Genomic DNA, 23,833 nt, shown 5'->3' with positions numbered 1-23,833 from the left:
ATGAAAGCAATGATAGAACTGTGCCTGTAGCGGTGTTTAAAATAGAACCAGAAGCTCTKTACACCTACTGCCACAGTTTGTGTCACCAAAAATGTCATGTCTGCTGGTATTTGAGCAACTGTTTTAACCGGGAAACTTGTTAGTAAACTGCATTGTGAAATGTCTTTTAAACTGAGACCACACAGAAAGGTGATCTCAGTACCAAAATAAAAATTGATGTTTCTATCAAATACTGTATCATTGATACACGTTTCCTGTCCCTTGGGTGTTTTTTCAGACATAGCAGCAATCATGTTTTAAGTGTCAAGTTAGGTTAGGTTAGACAAGCATCACATTGCTTCTTACACAGTGGGAAGCTGCCTTTTCTGAAGGGTATAAAGCCAGCCCTGCTATCCTCTGAGGTTTTCCTATCTGAGGGTATTGCTGGGCAAATTCTGGAGATGGTCCAGACCCTCAGGGAAGCTCTGCATTAGAGCTACTTGCCATAGTAAGCCTGGAAGTGGTATGGAAAAGATCAATGTTATACCAGAGAGTTTGTAACTTCTGGAGAAAACTTGGCAACAAATAATAGCATATACCTAAAATAACATATACACACAAATGTATTTGGGAGGAAAAAGAAACAGCAAATCTGAAAGGCAACGAAGTYTTTCTCTTTGAGAAAAAATATTTTTATTGCAAAAGTCTCTGTTCTCTTTATGCTCATCTGCTCATACTGTCCCTTAAAATGATGTCATGGAGAAGGAGCCTTTTTATTAGCAGTTTTATTATCGGCCTTTTTATTATCAGTGGAGGGCAAAGGCAAGAGCCCAAGAAATAAACTGCTAAAAGAAGCCTTTCAAAGAACCTAAGAAAATTATTAATTGCTGTTTTTCCTCTCCTTCATTTCTTCTCTTTTTAGGTTATGAGGGTGTTTCCGAATTTTTCACAGATTTGCTGAACCACATAGCAGCTGTCCTGCAGGGTCAGGTACCTGAGGTGACCCAGCTAAACCGCAGCAAGCTCCTGGCAGAGCAGAGCAGTGGGATCATGGACGAGCGGATATGCTGTGCTAGCACAGGCTGTCTCAGCGTCATGGGAAAAGACTCCTCCTGGATTGTGGAAAGCGATACCAACAGCTCAGTAAAACTGCAACACCAGAGACTCGGCTGCAACTCAGCAGTGTCCCCCAGCTTTCAGMAGCACTGCGTTGCTACACTGGCAACAAAAGCTTCTTCTCAATAACTTGCCAATGCCATGGACTGAGAAAGAGCCCCAGGGATACAAATTGTGGTCCCAGAACCAGATCAGGCTTTAACAATACAATTGAGGAAAAAATGGGAAAAAAAAACAAACAACATAAAACACAATACAAAAAAAAAACAAAATAAAAAGAAGTTCCATTTGATTTAACCTAATTTGCTGATGAAACAACTGAAAGCGGAAGAGCGAGAAAGTGATTCAGATCCATTTCATCAGATTCCAGTTGCAAATCTGTAGTGAGTTTACACACACGTGTTTTAACACTATTCCTTTCGTTGTGGGAGGGTCCCTTTTTTATTTCTATTGTTCTTTGTAATCACTGGTGACCAGCATTTTAAAATCGGACCTCACGATATCAAGGAGATAATAATGTTGAAATGCAGTGTCTGAATGTAACAGTGCTAGAGAATTTTGCCTAAAAAACTCCCTGTTCCTTTTTCTTCCAGGCAGGCCATTGCAAAAGAAAGCTAGGACAACTTCAGTATCACTAAACCAAATCTCTTGAAACATTGACCAGTCAATATGGTGGCAGGTAGCTTGYTGTGAAGCCACTGCACTTTGAGTAGGACAGAGCAGCCTGCTTATTCAGGGCACAGAACCGATGTGACACCCCCCACCCCCTTCCAGCTTTGCAGTTCTCTCCCCAGGCCTCATTGCGTCGCTCAAATCAGCTTCTAACCATGCTTGCCAACAGCAACAAGTTTCATCTAGAGAGGGAGCCAGTATTTAGGTTGAGTGATTTAGTAGATTAAATAACATGTTTTCAATTGTCTGCTAGTGGTGAAATCCTAGAAGAGTTAATGGAAGCAGCTCATCTTGTAGCAGAGAGTTTAAATCTCCCTCTGTTGCACTTGTGAGGACTCTGGGAAAAGAGTGGCAGAGCTGTTCATTTTCCTTGGTGCAGCATACCTGATCTGCATATCCTAAGGGATAACATAGTTGCTGCCTTCCACAGATCCATGTTGTTGTGCATTTTTTCCTTTAAATTAAATATAAACAAAGTAGTGTACATTCATGTGAGATAGAAATATAGGACAGCTCTAGCTTGGAGACTCCATTACTTTATTGCAAGCTGCCAGGTGAGGCCATATGGTAATTTACAATAGTGCTTTATACTATTTGTAAACTATAGCACAGCCAATTTGTATCTCTTGAGATATCTTCTAGTATGACAGCATCTTCTGCTGTTGAGAATTCCTGCAACTTTTGCCAATTCTGAACACTAAATGGGAAATATCCAAGTGCTGTGAACAGACACTATTTTGGTAGAAGTGGCCTTCTCTTCCCCTTATTAGCCCTAAAATATATTTAAGAGGAGTGGTTGGTGTTAAGAAAATTTTCTTTGTTAAGCTTCTAGCTTTCAAATACAGGAATTTCTGTCTTTCTATAGCACGTGTTCATAAAGCATTATCACTGCAGCATTTAATACCAATTTGATTAGTATCATGTGTTAGATGGCTACGCAAAAGGAAAGGATCTAGAGCTTAAAGCCCAGTTAGATCATGAAGAGACAATTAAACTGTGTAAAAAATGTCACCACCCTACCTGATGGTACCAGTCCTGGAGGGGAAAAGGTTTTGAAAAGTGTTATGTAGCAATTTTTTGAGTAAAAAAAAGCTTTTTCCTTAGGAGAGATTGGTCTTCTTTGAAAATGCCATTCTTTGGCATTTTGCAGGATGATTTATTTTGCAGGATGATTTACACAACAGATTCCACTTCTAGAGGGATTACTAACTTCAAAGTATTTCTGTATGGACTGGAAGAACCTTATGAGTGTGGTATCAGTCAGATCCCAGGATGCACATAAGCTCAGCCAACTTCCTCAAGTGTTGCAGATCAGTTCTGAGCTGGGCACACTTCACAACCCTTGGATGCTTTGAGGCTGCTGGATCCCGTGTTGTCTGCGGCTTGCAGGTCTTGGATGGCTGTGGTGTGAGTGAGTCAGATGTACATAGGTAAGGGTTTATAGAAGTATTCATGATAGACCAAACCTTTTGTAAAGCCATGACTGAAATAAAATGGACATCTACAGTTTGGGGTTTGTTTTTGTTTGCTTAGAATAAAAAGTGATTTTATGTTACATGTGTAACAAAAGCTACCCTCAGGAAGGAACTTGCCAGTGCATATTTTTGTATGGTACTTTCTTGTAACCAGCTGGTGGAGTGTTTATAGACTTGCCTATTGCTCCCTTTATTACAATGGCTAGGGCTTTTTTTGGTTTTTTGGRTTTTGTTTCTTTATTGGGTGGTGGGGATGAAGCAATGATGTTAGAACTGGGTTACTAACTCAAGACCTTTCAAACTAAGTATGTTTACATGAATCTGAGTGTTGATCCAATGGAAATGTCTGTATACTGTTTCCTAGTTAGAACATCAAATAAGAATTTTATTTTCTTGGCTGCCTTCTGAATTTTGGTTGGCCTATTTTGCACTGCTTTGTTTCTCAAAAATAAACTACTGAAATATAATTGTGCATTTTAAACTTGTTTACAAATGATTGTTAGAAGTTTATTTTGTAATTCTCTGAATGCTTGCAGAAAGACTATATTTAAATATTACTCCAGACCTTGGCAGTAACTAGAAAACAAGTTTAGGTCATTGGTGTGATCAGTGACATTTTCCCCATAGTCTGTAATTTATTTTTTATTTATCGAATGTATCAGTATCACTTTWATTTACCAGGTGCAGATATGCAGTACCTGTTGTGATGTGGCATTACAATAGAGTTTTGACATAAATTACCATGCAATTGCTGTACTACTATATTTCCTTGCAGAAATTAATGTAATGGCTCATATATTAGAATGTTGCTACATTACAAGGGCAAATTGTGAGACTAACTTTTAAAAGCCAAAACTGTAAATTACCCCAAGTATCCAGACATACAATTACGTTATTGCAAAACATTTGAGCATGAGTATTTTATTAAGCTTGTGCTAAAGTGCTTTTCTGAATTGCTGCCTCATTTGGTAAGTTCAGGATAGTTTTGATTTAAGATAAGCTTCACAGTAAGTTAGTTAATATTTTGTAGTCTTGTCTTTCTTTGTTATAGGAGTGTAGTAACATTAGACCATACCAGAATGCCCTTGCTCTTAAAATTGCAGACAATCTGAGGAGATTTTCCATAATGTCTGTTTGAATTCTGTTACTGTGGGTTAGAAAAAGATTATTCTGTGTTTTCAGAGGCACAGCTGCTACTGCTGTGCTGATGGGAGCAATTGTCTTAAAATTACATGGTCACCAGTTAGCTTTTTAGGGATTTATTTCTGTTCTGCTTCACTGTTAGAAATCCACAAAAATACCATTAGCTTGACTGGAATTTCTCCAGGTTTTGTGTCAGCATTGTGGAGATGAGACTCTGGTTTCCGCTGTAATCATGTAATCGGCTTCAAYAGGTGAAGATTTTTCCTGTTTTCCTGTTGGAGAGAACCTGAGTGGTCTTACTGCTGCCTGTGATGTAAAGTCACCCTCTTCCCCGCTAGCTGACTTGGCCATGTTGTGCCTGACTTTGTAGCCTGTGCCAGAACATCCTGATCATTATGTGAAAGCCAACTGCGGAAATGCAGCCAAACCATCAGCATCAGTGCTGGCACTTGTGGTTTGTGTAATGCAGAACCATCGGGCCAGTGATGTTTTGCCTTTGGTTGACGTGTTTGGCTGTGCCACCTTTGTGCTGAGGAGCTGATCAGCTGAGGAGCTGATTTACTGGTCTGGTTGGTAGATAGGATAGATTCATTATTATTATTCAGACTGTTGTAATGATAAAGCTATTTAAAGATCTCCATTGTCAGTGTGGGAATGTTTGTGCAGAGAAGGTCTGCAGCAGGTTGCATAGATGGAAATCTACCAATTTAATTTGTTTTCATTGTAAATGATTACAAATTAAGAATCCGACCCTCCGGCATCAGGAGGTAATGAGGATTGCTCAAGATAAAGCCTCAAGTTTTCTAGATTAACTATGGGCAGTATCCAGCCAGGCAACAACAAGTGGAGTAGTGGTTAGGTAACAGAGGCAGAATATGGTCCAAAGGCAACAGAATAAATGGGGCCAGAGGTGTTTGAATTGGCTGGCAAAAAAAGAGCAAAACAAAGGAAAAATGCTCCTGTTGTTTCCATCCAATTAAAAAAATCCAGACTTACCAGTTCTTAGACTAACACTGATTTCCTGAAGTCTTGGCATGGCAATAGTGACAAGTTAGTCAGGCTTTTCCACACTAGCTTGCAGCTTTCCCTTCCACAGCTGTGCAGAAAATCCTGGATTTTGGTTTTTTAGTGAATAGAGTCTATTTTGTAGTAGTCTCTCCATGCACACTTTTGCAGGAGTTCACTTCATTACCCTGCTATTTTTTCCCCTCTCTGCCTTTTACTAGGAGATGTATTGATTTCTGTATTCAATATACAATTACTTTMTGGTGTATGTTTTGTAATTAGGAATATGTGAAAATGCTTTGTGTAGATTAAAATATTTCCTTTAATATAATCTCCTCTCGCTTTCATAGATAAATGGACATGCCGTTGCAGATCACATTGCTGATTTTATTTGTAATATTGCTTTAATATCTATTTCAGAGGAATGTAACCTCAAGAAAAGTACTTTTCACATTTTTACTACCTTTCCTTTTGCTTTTCACCCTATGTGGATCCAGGCCATCAACACTCGAGCTTTTGACTGGATTTGTTTCAGATCCTCCATGGATTCTGACACATTCACATGGCCACAGAAGTTGCTAAAGATGGTTGAAGTTTTGGAGGATCCAGTTATAAATTGAGATGTTGGAGYGATTCCTAAGCAACATAGGCACAGTAGCATTTGTAGCAAGCAAAGGGAATCGTTTTTGCTCTGTGTGTGCAGGTGGCTGTTGGGGTCTGGCCCACCCTGCTCTTGGGGCAGCTTTCCCATGGGAAAAAAAAAATCCACTGAGAGAAAAACTTCCTGTATCTATGATGTAGAAGGAGGGCAAGGAGGTAGGKCTTGGGAGTAAAATCCTAGCCAGTGGACATCGTGATACCAGTTGTCCAGAATTGCACTCCGTGGTTTTCAATAGCAATCTGGGGAGATGTTTTCTTCCTGTCATTCTTATCCTGAATCCACTGGGGTTGATGCTCCATGAGCTGATGAGCAGGTGACCTTACCCTGCAAGTCATGAGTTTGCTGAGGGCTCCTGATGTGATGGGAAGTTTTTGTTGATGGCCAGGAAATCTCTTGAAACTCCAGAAATAGCTGAAACAGCAAAKGGAGTTCATGCAAATCAGGTCTTCCTCTTCCAGCATTTTTAAAGAAACCCACATTTTATTTCTTCCTTCGTTCTTTACACAGTAGGTTTTAGAAATAAATTATTTTAACTTCTTTTTTTTTGTGTGTGTGAAAAGTCATATATACATATATAAAGTTACTAAAAGGTTGAGAATATGTTGAGTATAAAATAGTGACTTCTTTGTTTTACTTGTTAGCAGCCCCTAAAAATGAGTTGTCTATCCTCTTGTAAAGTCAGTGCTGTAAAAAAATATTAAAAAAAGATGTATTAGATGTATCTTTTATTATTTATTTCTGATTTAGTATTTGATACAACTTGTGTATACCCTTGTGACAACGACATACTAAAACCAGTTGTTTTTAAAATGGAGTAACAATAATTCCTTGGGATCCCAACAATTTTGAGAAAATTTGCCCTCTGGGTGTGCATAGTGTTGGATATTGCAGCACTGCTCCCCACCCAAGCATGGCTGAATCTCGGGGACCATTGTGTGCGTGTGCTCGGTTTCGCAAGTTCATTGGTATCTGTGTTCAAATCCAGCTGTACAGTGTTAACAAGTGTGTCTTGTGATTCGCTTCAGCCTGGTTCACTATGATTTCTGAAACATAATTCCCATTTTGTACTTAAATTTGTACAGAATTATATAAACCCTTAAAAGATCATGGCTTACTGTAAAACCCAAAATACTTGCTATTTGGCGTCTTCAGTTGCATGACTGATCAGATCTGACAATGGAGATGGTGCTCTCATCTAACAGCATTGATTTTAATAGTAATATATTAATTTTCTTTTTGTTTGCCAAGCACCTGTTTTGGACAATGTTTTGGTTTCAACAGTAAAGCAATATGCAGTAGGTATTGTGGCATTATCTCTGTAATTGTTTGAAGAGAGAATTGTCCCTTTCCAACACATAATGAAAATAAATGCCTTATAACAAGTTCTAGTTTGCTTCCTCTTTCTGTGGAAAGGGCAGTGGATAGGGCAGTGAGGTGATCAGCTCACTGGGGGCCTGTCTTCATRGGAATTTGACATTCGCATCCTTTCCAAGTGCAGTTGTTTGCAGCCCTGTGCTCAGGCCTTGAACACCATCTTTCCCTCTGAAGAGAGTCCTTGGGTCCCAAACATTTGTGATTACTTGAATATCCAGTTAAGAGAGTATTTACAGTAGCTCCATCAAGTAGTATTATTGTTCCTCTTGTTGATTTTGTGTCAGATACAGACAATTTGTGTCTGCTGCTGCCATCCTTTGTGAAAAAAAATTTGTCTAACTCCTTTGGACATGGCTCTGCTTCTGTGAGGGTTGTTTGGTTTCTTGGGTTTGAGGTTGGTTTTTTAGTTTAGTGGGGTTTTTTTTGTTTGTTTTGGTGGAGGTGTGAGGTCTGAGGGTTTCTGTGAATTTATTATGACATGTAGACTTGAATTTGCAAGGAGGTATATGAGTGCTGCTACTGGCAGAGACTCTGTCACAACAAAAAGAAGAAACTAAATTATAGGCTGTGTTGAGTTGGAAGGGACCCATCAAGTCCAACCCCTAGCCCCTGTGACCACTTCCCYGAGGAATCTGTTCCAGCCATAAATACATTTATAATGTACAATATTCAGATTTAAAATATTGTATTCAAATTAAAATTTAGGTGAAGATCGGTATGTAAAATTTTATTTCTCCAGATGGAGTAACTCCCTAATAACGAACATTTTAGTATTTTTTGTGCCACACCTTTGGTTTCACTTCAGTTCCTACATGTTTGCCTGAGGTTAAAGAGAGTGTGATCTCAGCACAGAGTTGAAAGGCTCACAGCTCGCTCCAGTGGACTTTTCCCCACCAGGCTCTTACTCAATTCTTTGTCCCATATTGTGCCCAGGGCAGCTTTTGGGCCATGCCTTGGCCTCAACACCTCCTCTTGCCACTCAGGGGCTGCCTGGGCTGGGGACGAGGGCAGCGCCCACTCAGCAGCTCCTGGCCCTCCCTGGGGAAGCTCATTCCATGGGTGGGGGACAGCTCTGGGCACCCCACACCTCCTGTGCCAGGGGACCCTGCACACCCACCCCCTGTTCAATGCACTCCACAGGCCAACAGCCCTGAGGCTGAATAAAGCCCTGAGCAGAATAAAGGAATGYGTCAGGTTCAAAGCATGGCAGCCTTGCCCTGAGCATCTCAGCTGTTCTGTGGGCTGCAGATGATGGGAAAGAACTGAGCTTCAGACCTGGCAATCTGGAATACAACTCTGCCAGTGGGTGGATTTTTCCCTCTCCTGCCAATGCCCATAGAACATCTAAAATATGATCCGTGCTCAGAGACTTTTGGTGCCAGCTTCCCCAGCCCAGGCACCACCCAGTCCAGCTGCCTTGTGGTCTGAAGCTCAAAGGATGGGAARGTTCTGCCTATAAGCACAGTGTCAGCTGGCCACCATGGCTCCYATGAGCCAGAGCACAGGGTGGGCATGACCCAGGAGGGGCATCTCCTCGGGATGGGCCTTCACCTCTGGTGGAGCACAGAACAGTAGTTCTCCTCCTGACCTACTGGCCTAYATGTTACTTTTCTTTATTCTGACCTACTCCTGTGTTGTCCGCCTGGTTTGGTTTGGCATGGTCAAGTATTGCCCCAGTGTTCAAACATGTAGCTGTTTTCTCTCTGTTCAGACATGACCCAGGTCTCACGAAGCACCCAGAACACCCAGTGCCGGGGCTGAGCTGTGGGCAGGGAGAGCCCCGCAGTGCTTGGGACCACAGGGAGTTGTCCTCCCCGCCAGGCCCTGGAGCGCAGCAGCGCTGGAGCCGGGGTAAGGAGGGGAGCACCATCACCGTGTGTCTGTGCTGAGGGGAGCCCTCCATTGCCCTCCTCTACAGGACCATGCACGCCCTGCAGCACRCTGACAAGCGAGACTGATGCTGCCAAAACAAAGGAAGGAACCCACTGCAGTTTTATTTTTCCTTAGATAAATTTTTTATATAGAATATATTACAGTCAGAGTTCTCAGCTTTTAATCAAAAGATAACAAGTTATTGCAGTTTTTTTTACCCAGTGAAACTACCGGTGAAAGAACTTTCTAGAAAGCTGTCTTGTCTTTTAAAAAAAAGAAGGAAAAAAAACCCCACCCAGACAGAAAATACACATATAAGTTGCGCTTCTCACCCATGGGCGCCCTGAGGGCGCGGGGGCATCCGTGTGGAGAGGGGAGCATGAGGTGAGGCGGCGGCGATGGGCACAACACTATGGCGAGGGAGACAGGCCTGGGCGCTAGCGAGAGGGGGTCCTAGGCACGGTGCTGCTGCTCGGCTTCATTGCTTYAGGTCGGGAAATGAACACGCGGTGCGAGGGAGGGAGGAGGGCGGCGCTGCTTTCGGCCGGGCTGGGCCCTCAGCCTCGCCTCAGCTCGTGGAGCTTGTGGGCGACGCGCTCCAGCTCGGCCTCGATGGCAGCCAGGCTCTCCAGCTCCTGGTCCTGTAACAAAAGCCCAGCACATGTGTCAGTGGCCAGCCCTCGCCCCCAGAGCTACAGAGAGCCTTGCCTGGGGCACGAGCACAGCCTTATCTTGCCCCAATCCTTCAGCCCGCATTTCCCCCTCGGGACAGAGGATGCACAACACAGAGAACACCTGCCCTAATATTTAGTTGCTGCAGCTGGTGACGGGGACATGCAGCTGCCACCCTTTCCCAGCCCCGTGCCGGGCAGGGCAGCCCCAAGGCGTTTGTGCCTGCAGGACATGGGGTTGGAGGGGGATGGCAGCTGGGGAGGGGGGCAGGCTCTGCCAAACAGCCCTGGCTCCTGCACTGAGGCAGCGGTGTCACAGCGGATGGCACTGGTGYCTGCCTCCTGCGGCAATTACAGCATGTGTTGTGCTCATGCAGGGTACAGCCGAGTCCCCTCTCCCCACTCCCGCCCTGGCTCTTTGTTTGCRCCTCCAACAGCAGAAGATATTTTTCCTGGGAAAATAGTGACTGGGGAACCCATCAATTCAGAGGCTCAAGCTGCCCATCAGTTGGTGGTCTTTCTGTACCGGCTCTGTTGTATCTATGCTGTCACCTGTAGCCACTTTATTTAGTGCAGGTACTCAGGTGCCTGACTGCACGGCTTTGCCCCAACTCGGTCATACCCAGCTGGCCCTGCCCCTCTGCCAGCCCCAGCCCTGCCTGTCCCTCCCAGCTGTGGTCACCTGTGCTCTCTGCAGACCAGGCACTCAGTGCAGCAGCAGCAGGCTCTGTGTGAGCAAGCATGGTGCTGCAGGTGTTAAAAGCACCCCTCTCCCATCGGCAGGGCCCAGGTGACAGCTCCTCTCCTGTGTGGAGGGAGCAAAGCCTCGTGGTGCCTACAGCAGCTGCCAGGTACAGGTTGACACTGAGCCACTGCACTTCCTCACTGACTCCCAGAGGTTCTGATCTAGTTWAAAAAAACAACCAAACAAAGAAGTCTTGTTGTAGCTGTAAATACAGCAGTGTTGCAGCCTCAGCAACCTCTTTTCCAATCCTCATTTGGAGAGTGAGTCTGCCACCTTACAAGGACACCCCAGAGCTGCTGGCAGGGATAGGAGGGGAGCAATCTCCTTATGGGGGAGATGTGGGCTGTGAGCAGACTGTGGTGAGGAGGCAGATAGGGTGGCCCACCCTACTGCATCCTGGCTTCCAGCTGAGGCATTTGGCTTTGAACCAACATAACTGGAGATGCTCTCTTAGCAGGGCATGCTGATGGGTAATCTTTGGCCAATGGTTTGGTGCATAACTGAGGCAAGAGGGGTGTTTTGSAGGCAAGAGAGCCAACTGGCTTCACTCACCTGCTGCTCCAGCCTGTTCCCAGGTACCTGATCATGGCCTGTCCAAGACAAATACCCACAAAGCCCAAGCTCTGCCCCACTGCCCAGCTCCCTGCACTGTCCCGAACTCTTGGGCCTGGAGCTGGGTCTCAGTACAAAGGTGAACCCACCAGCTGTTCCTGGCTGCTGGGGGTGTGCTGAGCTACTACCTAGTATCACACAAGGTATCAGGGAAGGAGATCTCTGGCTCRATGTATTCCTATACCTGTCAACCATTTCCACTCTAATGCCCCATTAGGTCTGACATTACTCACTCCATCCCCAAGACAAGGAAAGTATTCCTTTTGAGTTGGAAGGACTTTGGGACGCAAGGACTACCCCTGAGCTCCAGTTATAGCTCTGGTCACCATGTCAGGCACAGGCCAGTGCAGGAGTCCTGTCATTGGAGACATGACCCTGTGGGGCAGGGAATGCTTTTGCACTAGTCACTAAAACAAGAATAAAAACCAAAGGCACAGTCAGGTGCAAATTTCAATAACACCTGAGGCTGAATAACTAGGATTTCACTAAACATTGTGTTCATGTCACAGAGAACCCCTGCTGGCTATGTTAATGCCAAGGTGCCATCCACATCTCCAAGAATAGTTGTGGGATTTATTAAGCCTATGCACACCAACCTCTGTTCTCCTGTTAGCGCTGCCTTCCTCATCCTTCTTTTCTTCAGGCATGGGAGCAAGTGGAAAGCCTCCTTCACTGCTGTCCTCCTTCGAGTGACGCTTCCATGACCTTCTCACATCTTCCTCTGGACTACTGAAGGCATACTTGCGGGACCTAAATGTCTTTTTCATGGATCTGTCTGGGTCTTCCTCACTATCATTTTCCTCCATGCGCTTCTTTGATGTCAGCTGCTTGGCCAGCTCATCCATTTTGTTCCACCTCTTGGTGTCTTCCCACTCCCTGGAGGACTCCTCCTCCATCTCATCACTTTTGGCATCCCTGGGCCGGAAGGTGTCCTCTTCTCCCTGCATCTCCTCATCCTCCAGGCGATGCCTTCCTCCTCTCAGTGCCCGGGGTTGCTCTTCCTCTTCTTCTTCCTCATCCTCCTCTTCAGAGCTCCGCACATCTTTTCCAAATCCCAGCTCATCATCGTTATCTGAAAGAGCATTAAACAAAGCAGTGAACACAACTAACCTTAACCTGGTTAAGGTCCACCTTTGAACTGAGCCTTCAGTGGTGATGACAAATGTGTTCCCTGACTTAGGCCCACTTTCCCAAGATTCTGGAAATACCCATCTCATGTTGCTGTGCCAGTAATGGAGCTTGAAGGCAGCACTCAAAAACCATCCTGTAGGAAGTTTAGGGAACAGGAATGAGTTGTCTCCAGGAGCTACGAGAGCTGAGCAGCAGGCAGTGAGGCAGCTGCAGAGCCTGTGTTACCTGCAGTGCACAGAACCGTGTGTCAGGTGTTTGTGGTGGGGTCTAGGTGGCTGCTGGCAGGGCTGTTCCTGTAAACCCAATAAGCACCTGCCTCAACTTTTTGGCTTTGAAGCCTCTAATCCATTGGTCTCAGTGCTCTCAGCTCACCCCAGGAAGGTATCAGTGCAGTCTGGGATACGTACTCTCATCAGCCTCCTCGTCCTCCTCAGCCAAATCAAGGGACCTCTCTGCTTCAGTAGGGTCCTCCTCTGCAGCATCATCTCTGTCATCCTCTYGTTCCACACGCTCCCCTGCTACCTCCTTGCTGTGCTCCTGGCCTTGCCTGGATGGCTCTTCTCCCTCATCCTCAAGCTCCAGGCTGTCCCTGGAGCCTCTGGGCTCCTCCTCTTCATCCCCTTGCTGCTGCTGCTCATCTTCACTGAAATTTTTGCCAATGTGGTTGTCCAAAACTTTGTTTCGATGGGTATCTTCTGTATCCCTGATGTCATTGTTCTCCGATTCCTCCCTATCCTCTTTCTCAAYGGAGTCGGTATCCCGTGGCTTGGGTTCTCTCTCCTCCAGGCTATTTTTTCCCAGCTCTCTTGAGTCTTCATTTTGCTGGGGCTTCTGTGCTGCCAGTTCAGCCAGGGACCCCGTGGGCTGCTCCTCTTCAGGGCGCTCCCCTGCTGCATCTACAGAGGGAGTGACAAGAAGAAACATTTCACAATCAGCAAAACCCAAGCATTTCTTAGGGAGCTTCATCCCCACTCAGCAATCTGCTTAACCAGCCTGTGGATCCTTTTGCAAGTCAGTCCAGCATATGTTTGCATTCAAGCGAGGCAGTGCTCTCTCTGGTGCCTGCGCTCCTGGAGAGACTCAAGGCTGAAGTTAAACATATGCTGAAGTGCTTTGCTGCAGCACAGTCCTCATCACCATCTCTTGAGATGCCAGCCACGAACTCACCCTGCATGAAACCAGACTGCATGTAAAATGAAATTATTTAGGAGTGTGATATGGCACTTGCACAGCTCTCCCTGCTCTGAGTGCTGCACTCACATCACATCCTTATTTCTCGCATCAGGCTGAGGAGGCAGCCAGCYCTATTTGCAGGGTGCTGGAGGGAGGAGGGGTGCCTCTACTTCTGCAAAGGAGCTRCTCAGCAGGAGCTTAATGTGGACTGAGTATTTGCTCTTGCTCAAGGGAGACTGACCTCTTTTAAGATAATTAGCCAGAGAAACCACTTTGCAAAAGAAAAGATGGGGGTTAAAAAGCCAGAGAGGTATGGAAAGGCAAGTACAGCCCCAAGGAGGGTTGAGGAGTGTGCTGGGATGAGGAGATGCAGAGACCTGGTCACACAGGACTGGTGGCCGTCAGTGACATCATGTTGGTGTCACCAGACAGTCAGTGGGTCTGGATGGCCCATGTGCCACATTTCGTCTTCACTTTATCTTCCTCTATCTCAACACTGCTGGAGCAAGAGTTTCAGGTCTGCCCTGGCAGGAGGGAGATGCAGTGCCACCATCCTACCCACTGGACTTTGGCTGTGCTGGCTGCAGCAGCCCCCGGGGCTATCACTCTTCATTGCCTTAAGCAGCTTTGTACTGGTGGTTGAGCCACATGCCCCAGAGCTGCTTGAGACCCTCTGTGGGGGTCCAGCTGCTGCTGGATGAGGAGTCATGTCACCCTCCACTGGAATTGTGTCTTCCTGACTAGGAAAAGGGAAGGGGCCAACCCCACCTTTTCACTAAACTGCCTGCCTGTGGTCGGGCCAGAGAAAGGTAATGACAAAGAGAAATCCCAGCTGAAGGTGACCTTTCCAAGATGTAGGTGTTTTGTGTGGGTATGTGCACTGTGTTAATCAAGTTCAAATTTTCTTTCAGAGGCTCATTAATATTTTAGATGCCTGGAAACAGGAGTGGCAGGCACAAACCCAGATCACCCTTGCCTGTATCACTGAGTCTTTCAGTGTGAGACTTCCCTGGTTGTGGCTCATTTTAAGTGTTATAAGTGAGTGGAAGTGTCAGCAGCAGGGTGGAAAAGTCAGTATCAGTTTGGTAATTTGACCATCATCAGTTACTATAGCTCAGAAACTACATGTTGTTTGAGCGGGTAAAGAAGAGCAAAGCAAACACCGGGTTGCATGTRTGTATCAGCAGCAGCATCAAAGAAGATGCCTAAAAGAGAAGCAGATGGACATATCAAGGCTGTTAGAAAGAAGATCCTTGTTTACAGCCTGACCTGGATTTCCTGGGGGTGGAGACTGACACTGACCTCTCTGCTTGTTCTTGTYGTTCTGACTTTCAAGGACTTCGGAAAGTTCATCTTCAAAGCCACTGTTTTTCTTCTGCTGCTGAGTTCTCTCATTGGCACCTGTGTCAAGTAACAAAAAGTAAGGAAAGGCAACAGTCCCTCCTATGTTTCAGAAAGTGAGGTAGGAAAATAGTTCTGTGCCCTTTGTATTTTTTACAGCAGAAAAATCTACCTGGGAGCTGAGAGGAGTGAGCCTGGAGGGTATGTGAATCTACTGCAGCAAAAAAAAAACCCCACAATCAAAACATCATCTGCAAAAAAGAAAATGGTCTCTAAATAGAGAAGCAGGGTTGCTAGGAAAACTAATATTGATGGAGATCTAAGGAATAAGAGGTGCTGAGCTGCAGCACAGTGAGGCCAACAAAAGACTTCATCACCAGAGTASTGAAGGATAAAAATTGCCTTCTGCCAGATTCTGCCTACGCACCTCTGTTGAGGTGAGCACTGAGAGCTCCTGTGCCCTCCAGCCTGGTTGCAGGGACCCCTCTCCCAAAGGGTGCTGGGAGGAAGAAGCAGCATTCACTCCCACTGTAGGGGTAGTCTGGGGCTCCAAGGCCCCACACCTTAGCCTCTGGGATTATGGACCCTGTTTGACAAGTATAACACCCCGGAGAGAGGTGTCTGAAGGCATCATGAACTGGAGATCAGAGTGCAGCTGTCCTGGCAACCAGCACTCGCCAGGCAGCCCCATCCCAATGGGATCTGCAAGCCAAACAAGCCCTGTCTAAGGTTTGTTTGCCTTAATTAAGGCTTCTATRCCTTAATGCCGCGGCAAGTGCTAGCAGCGCAGTCCTTTCTAGCCCAGAATGGCATGGTAAGGGCTCTCCAGCCTCAACAGAATCAGCTGCAGCCAGCCCAGAGGACACCAAGATGAACACCTTTGCTTTTCCCTTGGTCTGCAAGWTTGTTCCACCCCCAGTCTCTGTGATGTGTAGATAAGATCTCGTGCTACCTGGGGCTAAGTGCTGTGATGAGCTCAGGACAAGGAAAGACTGGAGCAAGGTGCACCTCGATGAAATGAGTCCCTTTCCAAGGACTCCATGCTGAGTGGCACAGCCTGTCTGATATCTGAGTGCTCCCCCTCAAAGCCCTGGTGTGTCTGGGCAGCTGCATCCCAGCATACTGATGAGACCAAGGTTTCTTTCTTCTGGATCACCAGAAAATCCATGGAGTCCATCTGAGGCCACTGACCAGTTRGCCCCTCCACCATTTGGGTAGTGACCAAAATATGGCTTTGGGAGCTGCATGAGACTCTTCCCCAGTTMCGACTTCCTGAACTTTTCCTCTCCCTTCTCCCTGTTGCCTCTGTGGCTTCCTTGCTCTGAAAGCATTCCGGCGGCACTGCCTTCTGGCCATCTCTGACAGACTTGTCACACAGGAGCAGGGCACAAGGATGCCTGGTCATTGTCCCTCTGGTGATGCCCAGCTGCCCCCTGGGTTACCCCAGGGAGAAGGAGGAGGGAAGGCCAGGAAATGCTCTCCCTGCAGCTTGGGGAGAGCCCTGTTGCAGCCTCAGTTGCCCTGGACTAAATCTGAAGTAGCTTTGCCTGGGACCCATATGTTAGCTTTCGGCAACTGGGCACCTGAGAATATYCCTTTTTCCCCTCAGTACCCCTTGGCACAGCTCCACGGTGCTGCTTCTGYTCTCACACTGACCAGTGGTGAGCAGCCTGCACCTCTCCAAACCAAGGAAACTTGCATTCGAGTTAAGGAGCCCATCAAAAAATACCCATCAGCTCAAGAACATTTTCACTGGTATCTTTTAGGTCCAAGTCTTACGCACCGCTCAGGGGAGCTTCCCTGCTGCCAAACCTAGGTTTAGTGCTAGACTCCAGCTGCACAAACAGGGGAGGTTTCCTTGCCTTTCATTTTAGTTTGGGAGCTGGTGATTATTTGCTGAATTAAATTATGGTATTTCCTTTTAGAGTTCTCCCACCTCAAAATGTCTAGACTGCATCACTACCAAGTTACATTGGTAGCTTTTGAAATCATCAAATATATATTGAAGTTATTATAAACAAAATTCCTGTCCGCACTCATACAATCTCTGCTGGAAATCTTGGAACTACATTTCCTAGGGCATATTTATATGATTTCGAATTAATATAAAATAAAAACACAAAAATCAAACAATAAAACTCTGTAAGGACTAAAACAAAAAAAATAGTCCCTATAGTTACATTCTCCCAAAAAATATACTGGCACTGTACCTTGAGCAGCAATTTCTTGAAGTTCCTTCAGTAAGTTTTGGTGGCGAAGGATAGAAATAATTCGTTCATCTGCAATAGAGAAGGCTTAGTACAGAAAGCAGTCAAAGAAAAGCACCCCAATCCCCAGGAAATGAAAAATAACCCCAAATGCCACTCCTTCTTCATTTGCTYTTTTCTTTACCCGGGCCTGATTTGCTCTCACATCTCTTAACTGTGTGATTAAGATGACAGGAAGGTCCTGTGAAAACCAGGCAGTTTAATGTCACCCAACACCCCCATGGCCACAGTGCCAGCACAGTGGTCTGGGACAAACAGTGGCTCCATCCCTGCTCCTGGGGCCCAGGGCAGCCCAGTGGAAGAGGCCAGGGGTCAGGAGGCCAGAGCTCAGCTGCTCAAAGCAGGACCAGCCCCTACTTGTCAGATTTGCTTTGGCTGGTACCCAGCATTAGGTCTAAGGCCATACCTCCTCGGAGTGTTTCTAGGCATTCCTCACTGATTGGCAGGGGGTTTGGCTTAGATAAAGTATCAGAGATGACCTCTACAATGCACTTCATCACCTAGAAAGAGAGAAAAATACAAATTAAAGATCTGTTTTTTTGGTCTTTTGCTCCTMCTTGTTACCAAGGCTAAAATACAGCAGATGATGGCACAGATCTTCTTGCTTTTCTGGTCCAGCCAGAACGGAATGTTCGGTTCTTGTTTTCCCTAACGCAGGAACAGCTGGTACCTCCTGCAACTGAGAAGTGAGCAAATACACGTGACAGTGGAAAGAGCTTCTTCCACATGACACACAAGTCAGCTGAGGATTKTACAGCTTCAGATCATCCCAGAGTCTGGGCACATCTGGAGGGTAAAGGGTATCTGGATATATATACATAGAAAATTCAAAATCATCCTCTTTTATGTCAACATATCTCAACTTGCATCTCATAAAYGGGCTCAGTGGGAGGTTGTAGAGAGCAACAAGTGGTCATAGCTGTTCAGTAGATGACCTTGAAATCTTAAAAACTCTTCAAACCRTGTGAAAGACACCATAGTTAGATTGAAGTCAGGCATGGAGGGTGAGGTGAGGCAAACTGTTTTCAAACACAGATGAGAAGGGTTTGCTCTCAAACCCTAGAAAGGAYGAAACACTCTGGAGTAGTGTTTGACCTTCTGCTTTGAGTGTTCAAACCATCTGTTATAGACTGGAAGAGCTCTACATGATGGCAGATTATCTCAAATCAAAGAAGTTCTGACACAGCTTCTCAGACAGGGTGAACTGTGGGCCCAGCCTTTCCAGCAGCTCTTTTCTTTAGTGTAAAACTAGGAGCATTATTTATCTGATTTGTCACCKGCACTGGGATTGCAGGCCTAACCCTTCACCCATTCAACTGTAACACCAGTGTTCCTACAGGGATCCCAGTGCTGTGYGTATGGCAGGATAATAACAGCCACAGGTGTAGAGGCAAGGTGGCACCTCTGAAAGGTGTGAAGACATCCTTGCCATGCCAAGACACATCAGTGGGAGCCCTAGCATGTGGTCACCCAAATGGCCACACAGGCCAGAAGCATTCACTGCAGTCTGGTGCTGAGTAGGAGCRTAGGAATCAGGCTGCTTAGTTCAAAAGGATTGTTTATAAAGCATCCGAGGAAGAATGCAGGGCTCACAATTGCCTGGTGGTGGGGGGGGGGGGGGGGGGGAAGGGAAGAGAGGCTAAACTGAAAAAAAGAATACAAGTTTGGCAAAAAAGGAGGCAAAAAATTCACTCACTGAACCTCTTTCTCCTGATGATTTCAGCAGGCAGCCCTGAGAGCCCTGACCTCCCTCACAATGTACCATTCTCAGGAGAGCGAAGCACTGTGGCTGCGGTAGAAATTAAACGCAGTCAGCAGTTTCCAGTCATCCACAGTGCTGTTCATTCAAGCAATTGGATGTAGTCACTGGACAGCTGGAATGGGCAAATTTTCACCCTGTCTAAGGAGARAATTCTGCTTTTGCAGATCACAGCCTTAAAATGCTGAATTCCTCTACTCCTTACACAGTTTGAGGGAATTGCCTGATGGATTAAAAATGTTACAGGAAAGATTAAAAAAAAAAAGGGGGGGGGGGGTAATTTCCCTGGTATCCTTCTCCTATATGACAGGCAATCCATTAATACTGATTTTAGATGACTTTGAGTCACTCTGTCTTTAAATAGAAAAAAAATCCAGATTCTGATGTTTCTCTCATGCTTCCTAACCTCTGGACCCACTTACTGATGCAGTATTTGATGCAGCTTCAGAAGTAAAGACTTTCTCAGCATGAGAAGTAAGAATCTGGTTCAATGAAAWATTCTATTCAAGCTTTTCCAAGACTTCTAAGCTGATCTGAGGTCTTTGTCTGAGCACAAAGAAACACATCAGTCACCACAGAAATACATTCACCTCTGTGGAGGAACTTTGTAAGGTAATGAAATGAAGAGTGCAGTCATCCCACAACACTCTCCTTGTCTTTCTGTAAGAAGAGGTCTTGCAGAGTGAGATTTCACAAGGTCATGAAATAACAGCCTGCATCAGGAAATGGAGGAGATCCTTTCCAAATGAATGTAATTAATCCAGTGCAGAAACTCTGACTGGAATTTTGCCATAGCTATCATCTAACCATGAACATGTAACTAGATCCTTAAGGGCAGCTCACTATGTCCTTACACAGAGATCTCCAAAGGATTGTGCTCTCACAAGGACAGACTTCTCCATATTTGAGCTTGGCTATGCTCAGCCCCTTCTAAAATGTATGGCTGTAAGTGGAAAATGGTGTCCTTCAAGCACAAGAGTGGGAAAACACCAGAGACAGTGTAAATGCTTGGGTCTTGTTCAGCTCCCTATGGAAAGCCCTTGGTATAAAGAAAGTCTGATGAGCTGTCCAGGAAAGGCCTGCAGGTGCTGATTACCCATTACACAGCCCTGAGCCACCCACAAATGCTGGTGGCACAGAGCATGGTGTGTAGGAAGAGCTGCAGTGCTCGTTGCTGTATTCATGTGATGATATCCCTGTCCTGATCTGTTCCATAAAACCGGGACTTCCTTCCCTGAAATGCTGGGTCTCAGGGGATGGTGAAGGCAGGAAAGCCCTAATGGCTTCTTCTAGTTGCAGCAAATTTGAAAGAAAGCTGATTTTTMTCTCATCTAGAGCCCATATCTGTGTAACACCCAGGGAAGGGGGGTAGTCTTGGGAAGAAGTCCTTCCTTGGTGGAAGCATTTCCATAGAGTTGCACTAATTTCCACAAAATTTTTTTTTACACATAGAACATATGTGGAGAGTCACGTAATTAATGGATTGTCCCATCAGATGCCCACTCTGGCAGGGACAGTTGAAGGGGTAAATGCATGCCCCAAGTTCTCTTTCTCAGCAGCACACAGCCTGAGGAAGACACCCRGTGTCTCACAGCTCATGGCTCAGCCCTAGCAAGGGCTAAGCAGACTAAAAGTCCTAACAAAGCAACCGCTCTCCAGGCCCAGGCACATCTCACAGGAAGCAGAGAGGTGTTGTTTGTGGCACACGTCCTATAGGTAACCTGCAGTGGAGCCCATGGCTGAGACTGGCATCACTGTGCCCTCCCCTGCTGCTGTCTGAGGAAAAACATTACATGGCTGGAAGATTTCATAACAGGAAATGGTTCGAGAAGTGAAAAGGAAAAAGGCTGGAGTTTCCTTTATGGACATGAATTTCCAAAGAAATTTTAATCTGGGCAGCTAAGGGATCAGCTCAAATGAAAGATGGGRAAGAGGGGTCAGGGGTGATGTCTGATACAGATAAACACAGAAAAACCCACYTATCCAAGCATTTAGGTATCAAAAAGCCTTTGGGAGTGCACATATTTGTGAAGTGCATCTATAAATGTCGGATGGTGTGACACAGATACGCGCAGAGAATCCTGTAAAGGAGGRCTGGAGAGGTCAGCCAAGTCCTGCACTGCTCGTAGCCACCCAGACAGGCTGAGCAGGAGCTGAGGATGGATTAGCAAGCTGAGAGTAACAGTTGCCTACTTTTCCTGAGCATGCATGTTTAAGTAACACACCACACACATACAAACTAAGATGTATACACCCCCAAACACACACAGCTCCTGAATCACATCTACCCCCACTCTCCCTTGAGTCACCTCCTGTTGGGAGCTTTGAAAAGATGAAAGTAGGAGGACTAGGGAGACTTATACCCAGCCTCCATSTCCTCTCTAAACAAGCTTGCCTGATCCCTCTGTCACATCCTGAGGGACTTCCTCCAGTGCCCAGAAGTGGATCCACAACGGGTAAATCCTGTTCGGAGATGGATCCTGCCACAGGGATCTCATGCAAACTCCTGGCACTTTCTACAGGGTATTTCAGTGTGAGTAGCCCAAACCCAACCACCTAGGTGGAAGTGAAACATCACACCCTCTCTCTTCATTTGATCCTTCCACTACAGGCTCATCCTTACCTTAGTGTCGCCTTTATTCATGTCATTTGTCACAGGAAGGGAGACGGCTGTAAGGTAAGGGGAGGGGGAAAAAAAGAGAGCTTGTTATTCATCTCAAGAGGAAAAACAAGCAGAGAAACACTATTCTGCTAAAATGGGAGTGGAGAAGGGGGGCATCTCTCTCTGATGGAAGTGGTTCCCGGGTGCAGCAGCTGCACGCGTGCACCTCTCGGGAAGGGAAGGGAAGGGAAGGGAAGGGAAGGGAAGGTGCCGGGCTGGCGGGGCCCGTGCGGCGCTCGGCAGTGACCTTGCGGCGGCCGCTGTCCGCGGTGCTGAAGGGGCCGCGCCGCCCCTGCCCGCGGTGCTGGAGGTGCGGGTGGAGCGGGGCCGGCGCTGCCGTGGGGCCGGGGGTCCCGGGAGCGGGGCGGACACGGACCATCCCAAACCCACTTACCCGGCACGGCCAGCAGCAGGACGGCKAGCAGTTCTGGGCGGCTCATGGTGCTGGCGGGATGGAGAAAGGGACAGAGACTGTCGTGGAGTGGGAGCTCCAGGCGAGGTGCCGGGGGGACACCAGCACGGAGCGTGTGTACCTACGCCAGTGCCCTGGCTGAAGATCCCAGATGGGGCACTGCAGCAACCGGCTCATTTATATATCTCAGCCCTCGGAAATGGCGTCAGGAGGAAGCCACCTCCTTCTCTGCCCCCTCCCCTCGCACACGGGTTTCCCATCAGTCTCCATCACTCGCCGGGTGTCGGAGGAGCGGCTGCACGGCAGCATCCCCCGGYCTCCCCGGCTGCCCGTGCAAAGGGCTCAGGCTCTTCTTGCTCCATCTTCTCACACTCTGCAGGCACAGGAAGGTTGTGAGGTGTGTTTCCAGGATGCCGCTTTTCCAGCACCTCACCCGACACTGGCAGTCGGCAGCGCCTCTGCACATGTGCCCTCTCTGTCTGTACCTGCAGCCGAACGTGAGGCACCGCATGTGTCCCAGCCAGCATGRCCACCTGTAGATGGTTTTGTCCTCTCGGGGTCCCCTTCTCTTTCACAGATCACGGAAGTTTAGAACATGTGTTGAAATTTTTAGACGCCTTTTAAATACCTCCACAGAGGATAKGGGTGCCTGAAAGACTGGTTGAGAGCCAGGGAAATGGTTACTGTGAAAAGGGCTTGCAAGTGGACATGGTAAGTCTGAAATGTTCTATGAAAGGTTTGTATGTAGGATATTATTTGGGGTAAAGATCAAAGGTTGGTGCATCTGCTCTCCATCTATGACTCTACAAGCAAATTTTAATAGGTTGCAACCCTTTGTTCAATGTTTTATAACATTCTTTAGCAATATCCTACACTCTAAAGCTGAAGTAACCAAGATTACCTGGATGCTAGTTTGAATTAACAAGGAAAAGAGAGGAAACAACAAATTGTATATTTCTCTTAGCACAAGCATTTCCATGCCTTTGAAAAAAATCTTTGGATGGAGCATCTGTCAGGTCAGCCAGCTGGATTCTTTTTTTAAAGTGACTCCAGTGCTTCTTTAGGACAATGCTTCTTTAAGAATAGCAGCTCTGCTACTCTGTTTTATTGTTCAAGCAATTTCAAAGTCACAAAAGGCATTAGTTAAACTAAAAAACAAAGTTTGGAAAAATGCACCATCTTTCTTCCCCACCCTGCCTCACTCTGCTTACTGGAGAGTCCTGTACCCGAGGAATTGGGGAGAACCTAAAGATCATCACTTGTTGTCTTGTCTAAGATGACAAGAACTCCTCTATGAGACTAGGCAATACAGACTGCACCACTGGTTTTCCCTTTCTCTTGCCAGGTGCACATGGAAATGTGTTCCCAAACGTCCTCATATCTCTCTGATTTAAATACATGCTTCAAAAGGCACATTTGGATAGTAAAAGGCCATTCATACAAAATCAAAGCTCCCCTTGTCTGTTGCATTTTCTAGTTAATGGCAGAGAAAAGATGGAAATAAATGGATCCTCTGAGCAGTGCTTTGTGGATGGTACTGATTGATGATTAAATGTTCATAAGTCTATGAAATGATCGCCCATGACAGCTGTTGCCCCATGAGRAACCTGCATCCTCCAGGAACAAGAGATATCCCTTCTTTTTGGTTGTTGTGTTGTTTTCTTTCGTGTTTTGTTTGTTTCTTTTCTTTTTTTTTTTTTTAAGAGATATCCCTTCTTTTTGGTTGTTGTGTTGTTTTCTTTCGTGTTTTGTTTGTTTCTTTT

At 46.2% G+C, this 23,833-nt stretch overlaps 2 protein-coding genes across 2 annotated transcripts in view; one reads left to right on the top strand and one right to left on the bottom strand.

Annotated features, from left to right (window-relative positions):
- The window catches only part of ITPK1 (inositol-tetrakisphosphate 1-kinase), a 138,456-nt gene extending 131,003 nt beyond the window's left edge, over positions 1-7,453 (top strand). Inside the window, exon 11 of the mRNA XM_057370629.1 lies at positions 902-7,453. Coding sequence (XP_057226612.1) covers positions 902-1,224 — 323 coding nt within the window. The 3' untranslated portion in view covers positions 1,225-7,453. The remainder of the gene's footprint in view (positions 1-901) is intronic.
- Positions 7,454-9,411: 1,958 nt separating this feature from the next.
- CHGA (chromogranin A) lies at positions 9,412-22,234 on the bottom strand. Its single transcript, XM_057370628.1, has 8 exons — positions 22,053-22,234; positions 21,620-21,666; positions 17,644-17,737; positions 17,181-17,249; positions 14,932-15,030; positions 12,864-13,352; positions 11,922-12,397; positions 9,412-9,938 (listed from the first exon to the last, which is right to left on the bottom strand). The coding sequence occupies exons 1-8, from the start codon at positions 22,096-22,098 to the stop codon at positions 9,855-9,857; spliced, it is 1,404 nt and encodes a 467-aa protein (XP_057226611.1). The 5' UTR covers positions 22,099-22,234; the 3' UTR covers positions 9,412-9,854.
- Between the last annotated feature and the right edge of the window lie 1,599 nt (positions 22,235-23,833).

This window comes from Malurus melanocephalus, unplaced genomic scaffold, assembly GCF_030028575.1.
Source record: "Malurus melanocephalus ecotype Western Australia unplaced genomic scaffold, MMel_1.1 scaffold_129, whole genome shotgun sequence".
Lineage (NCBI taxonomy): Eukaryota > Metazoa > Chordata > Aves > Passeriformes > Maluridae > Malurus > Malurus melanocephalus.
The sequence above is the reverse complement of the archived record's forward strand: the minus strand, read 5'-3'. Positions and strand labels throughout refer to the sequence as shown.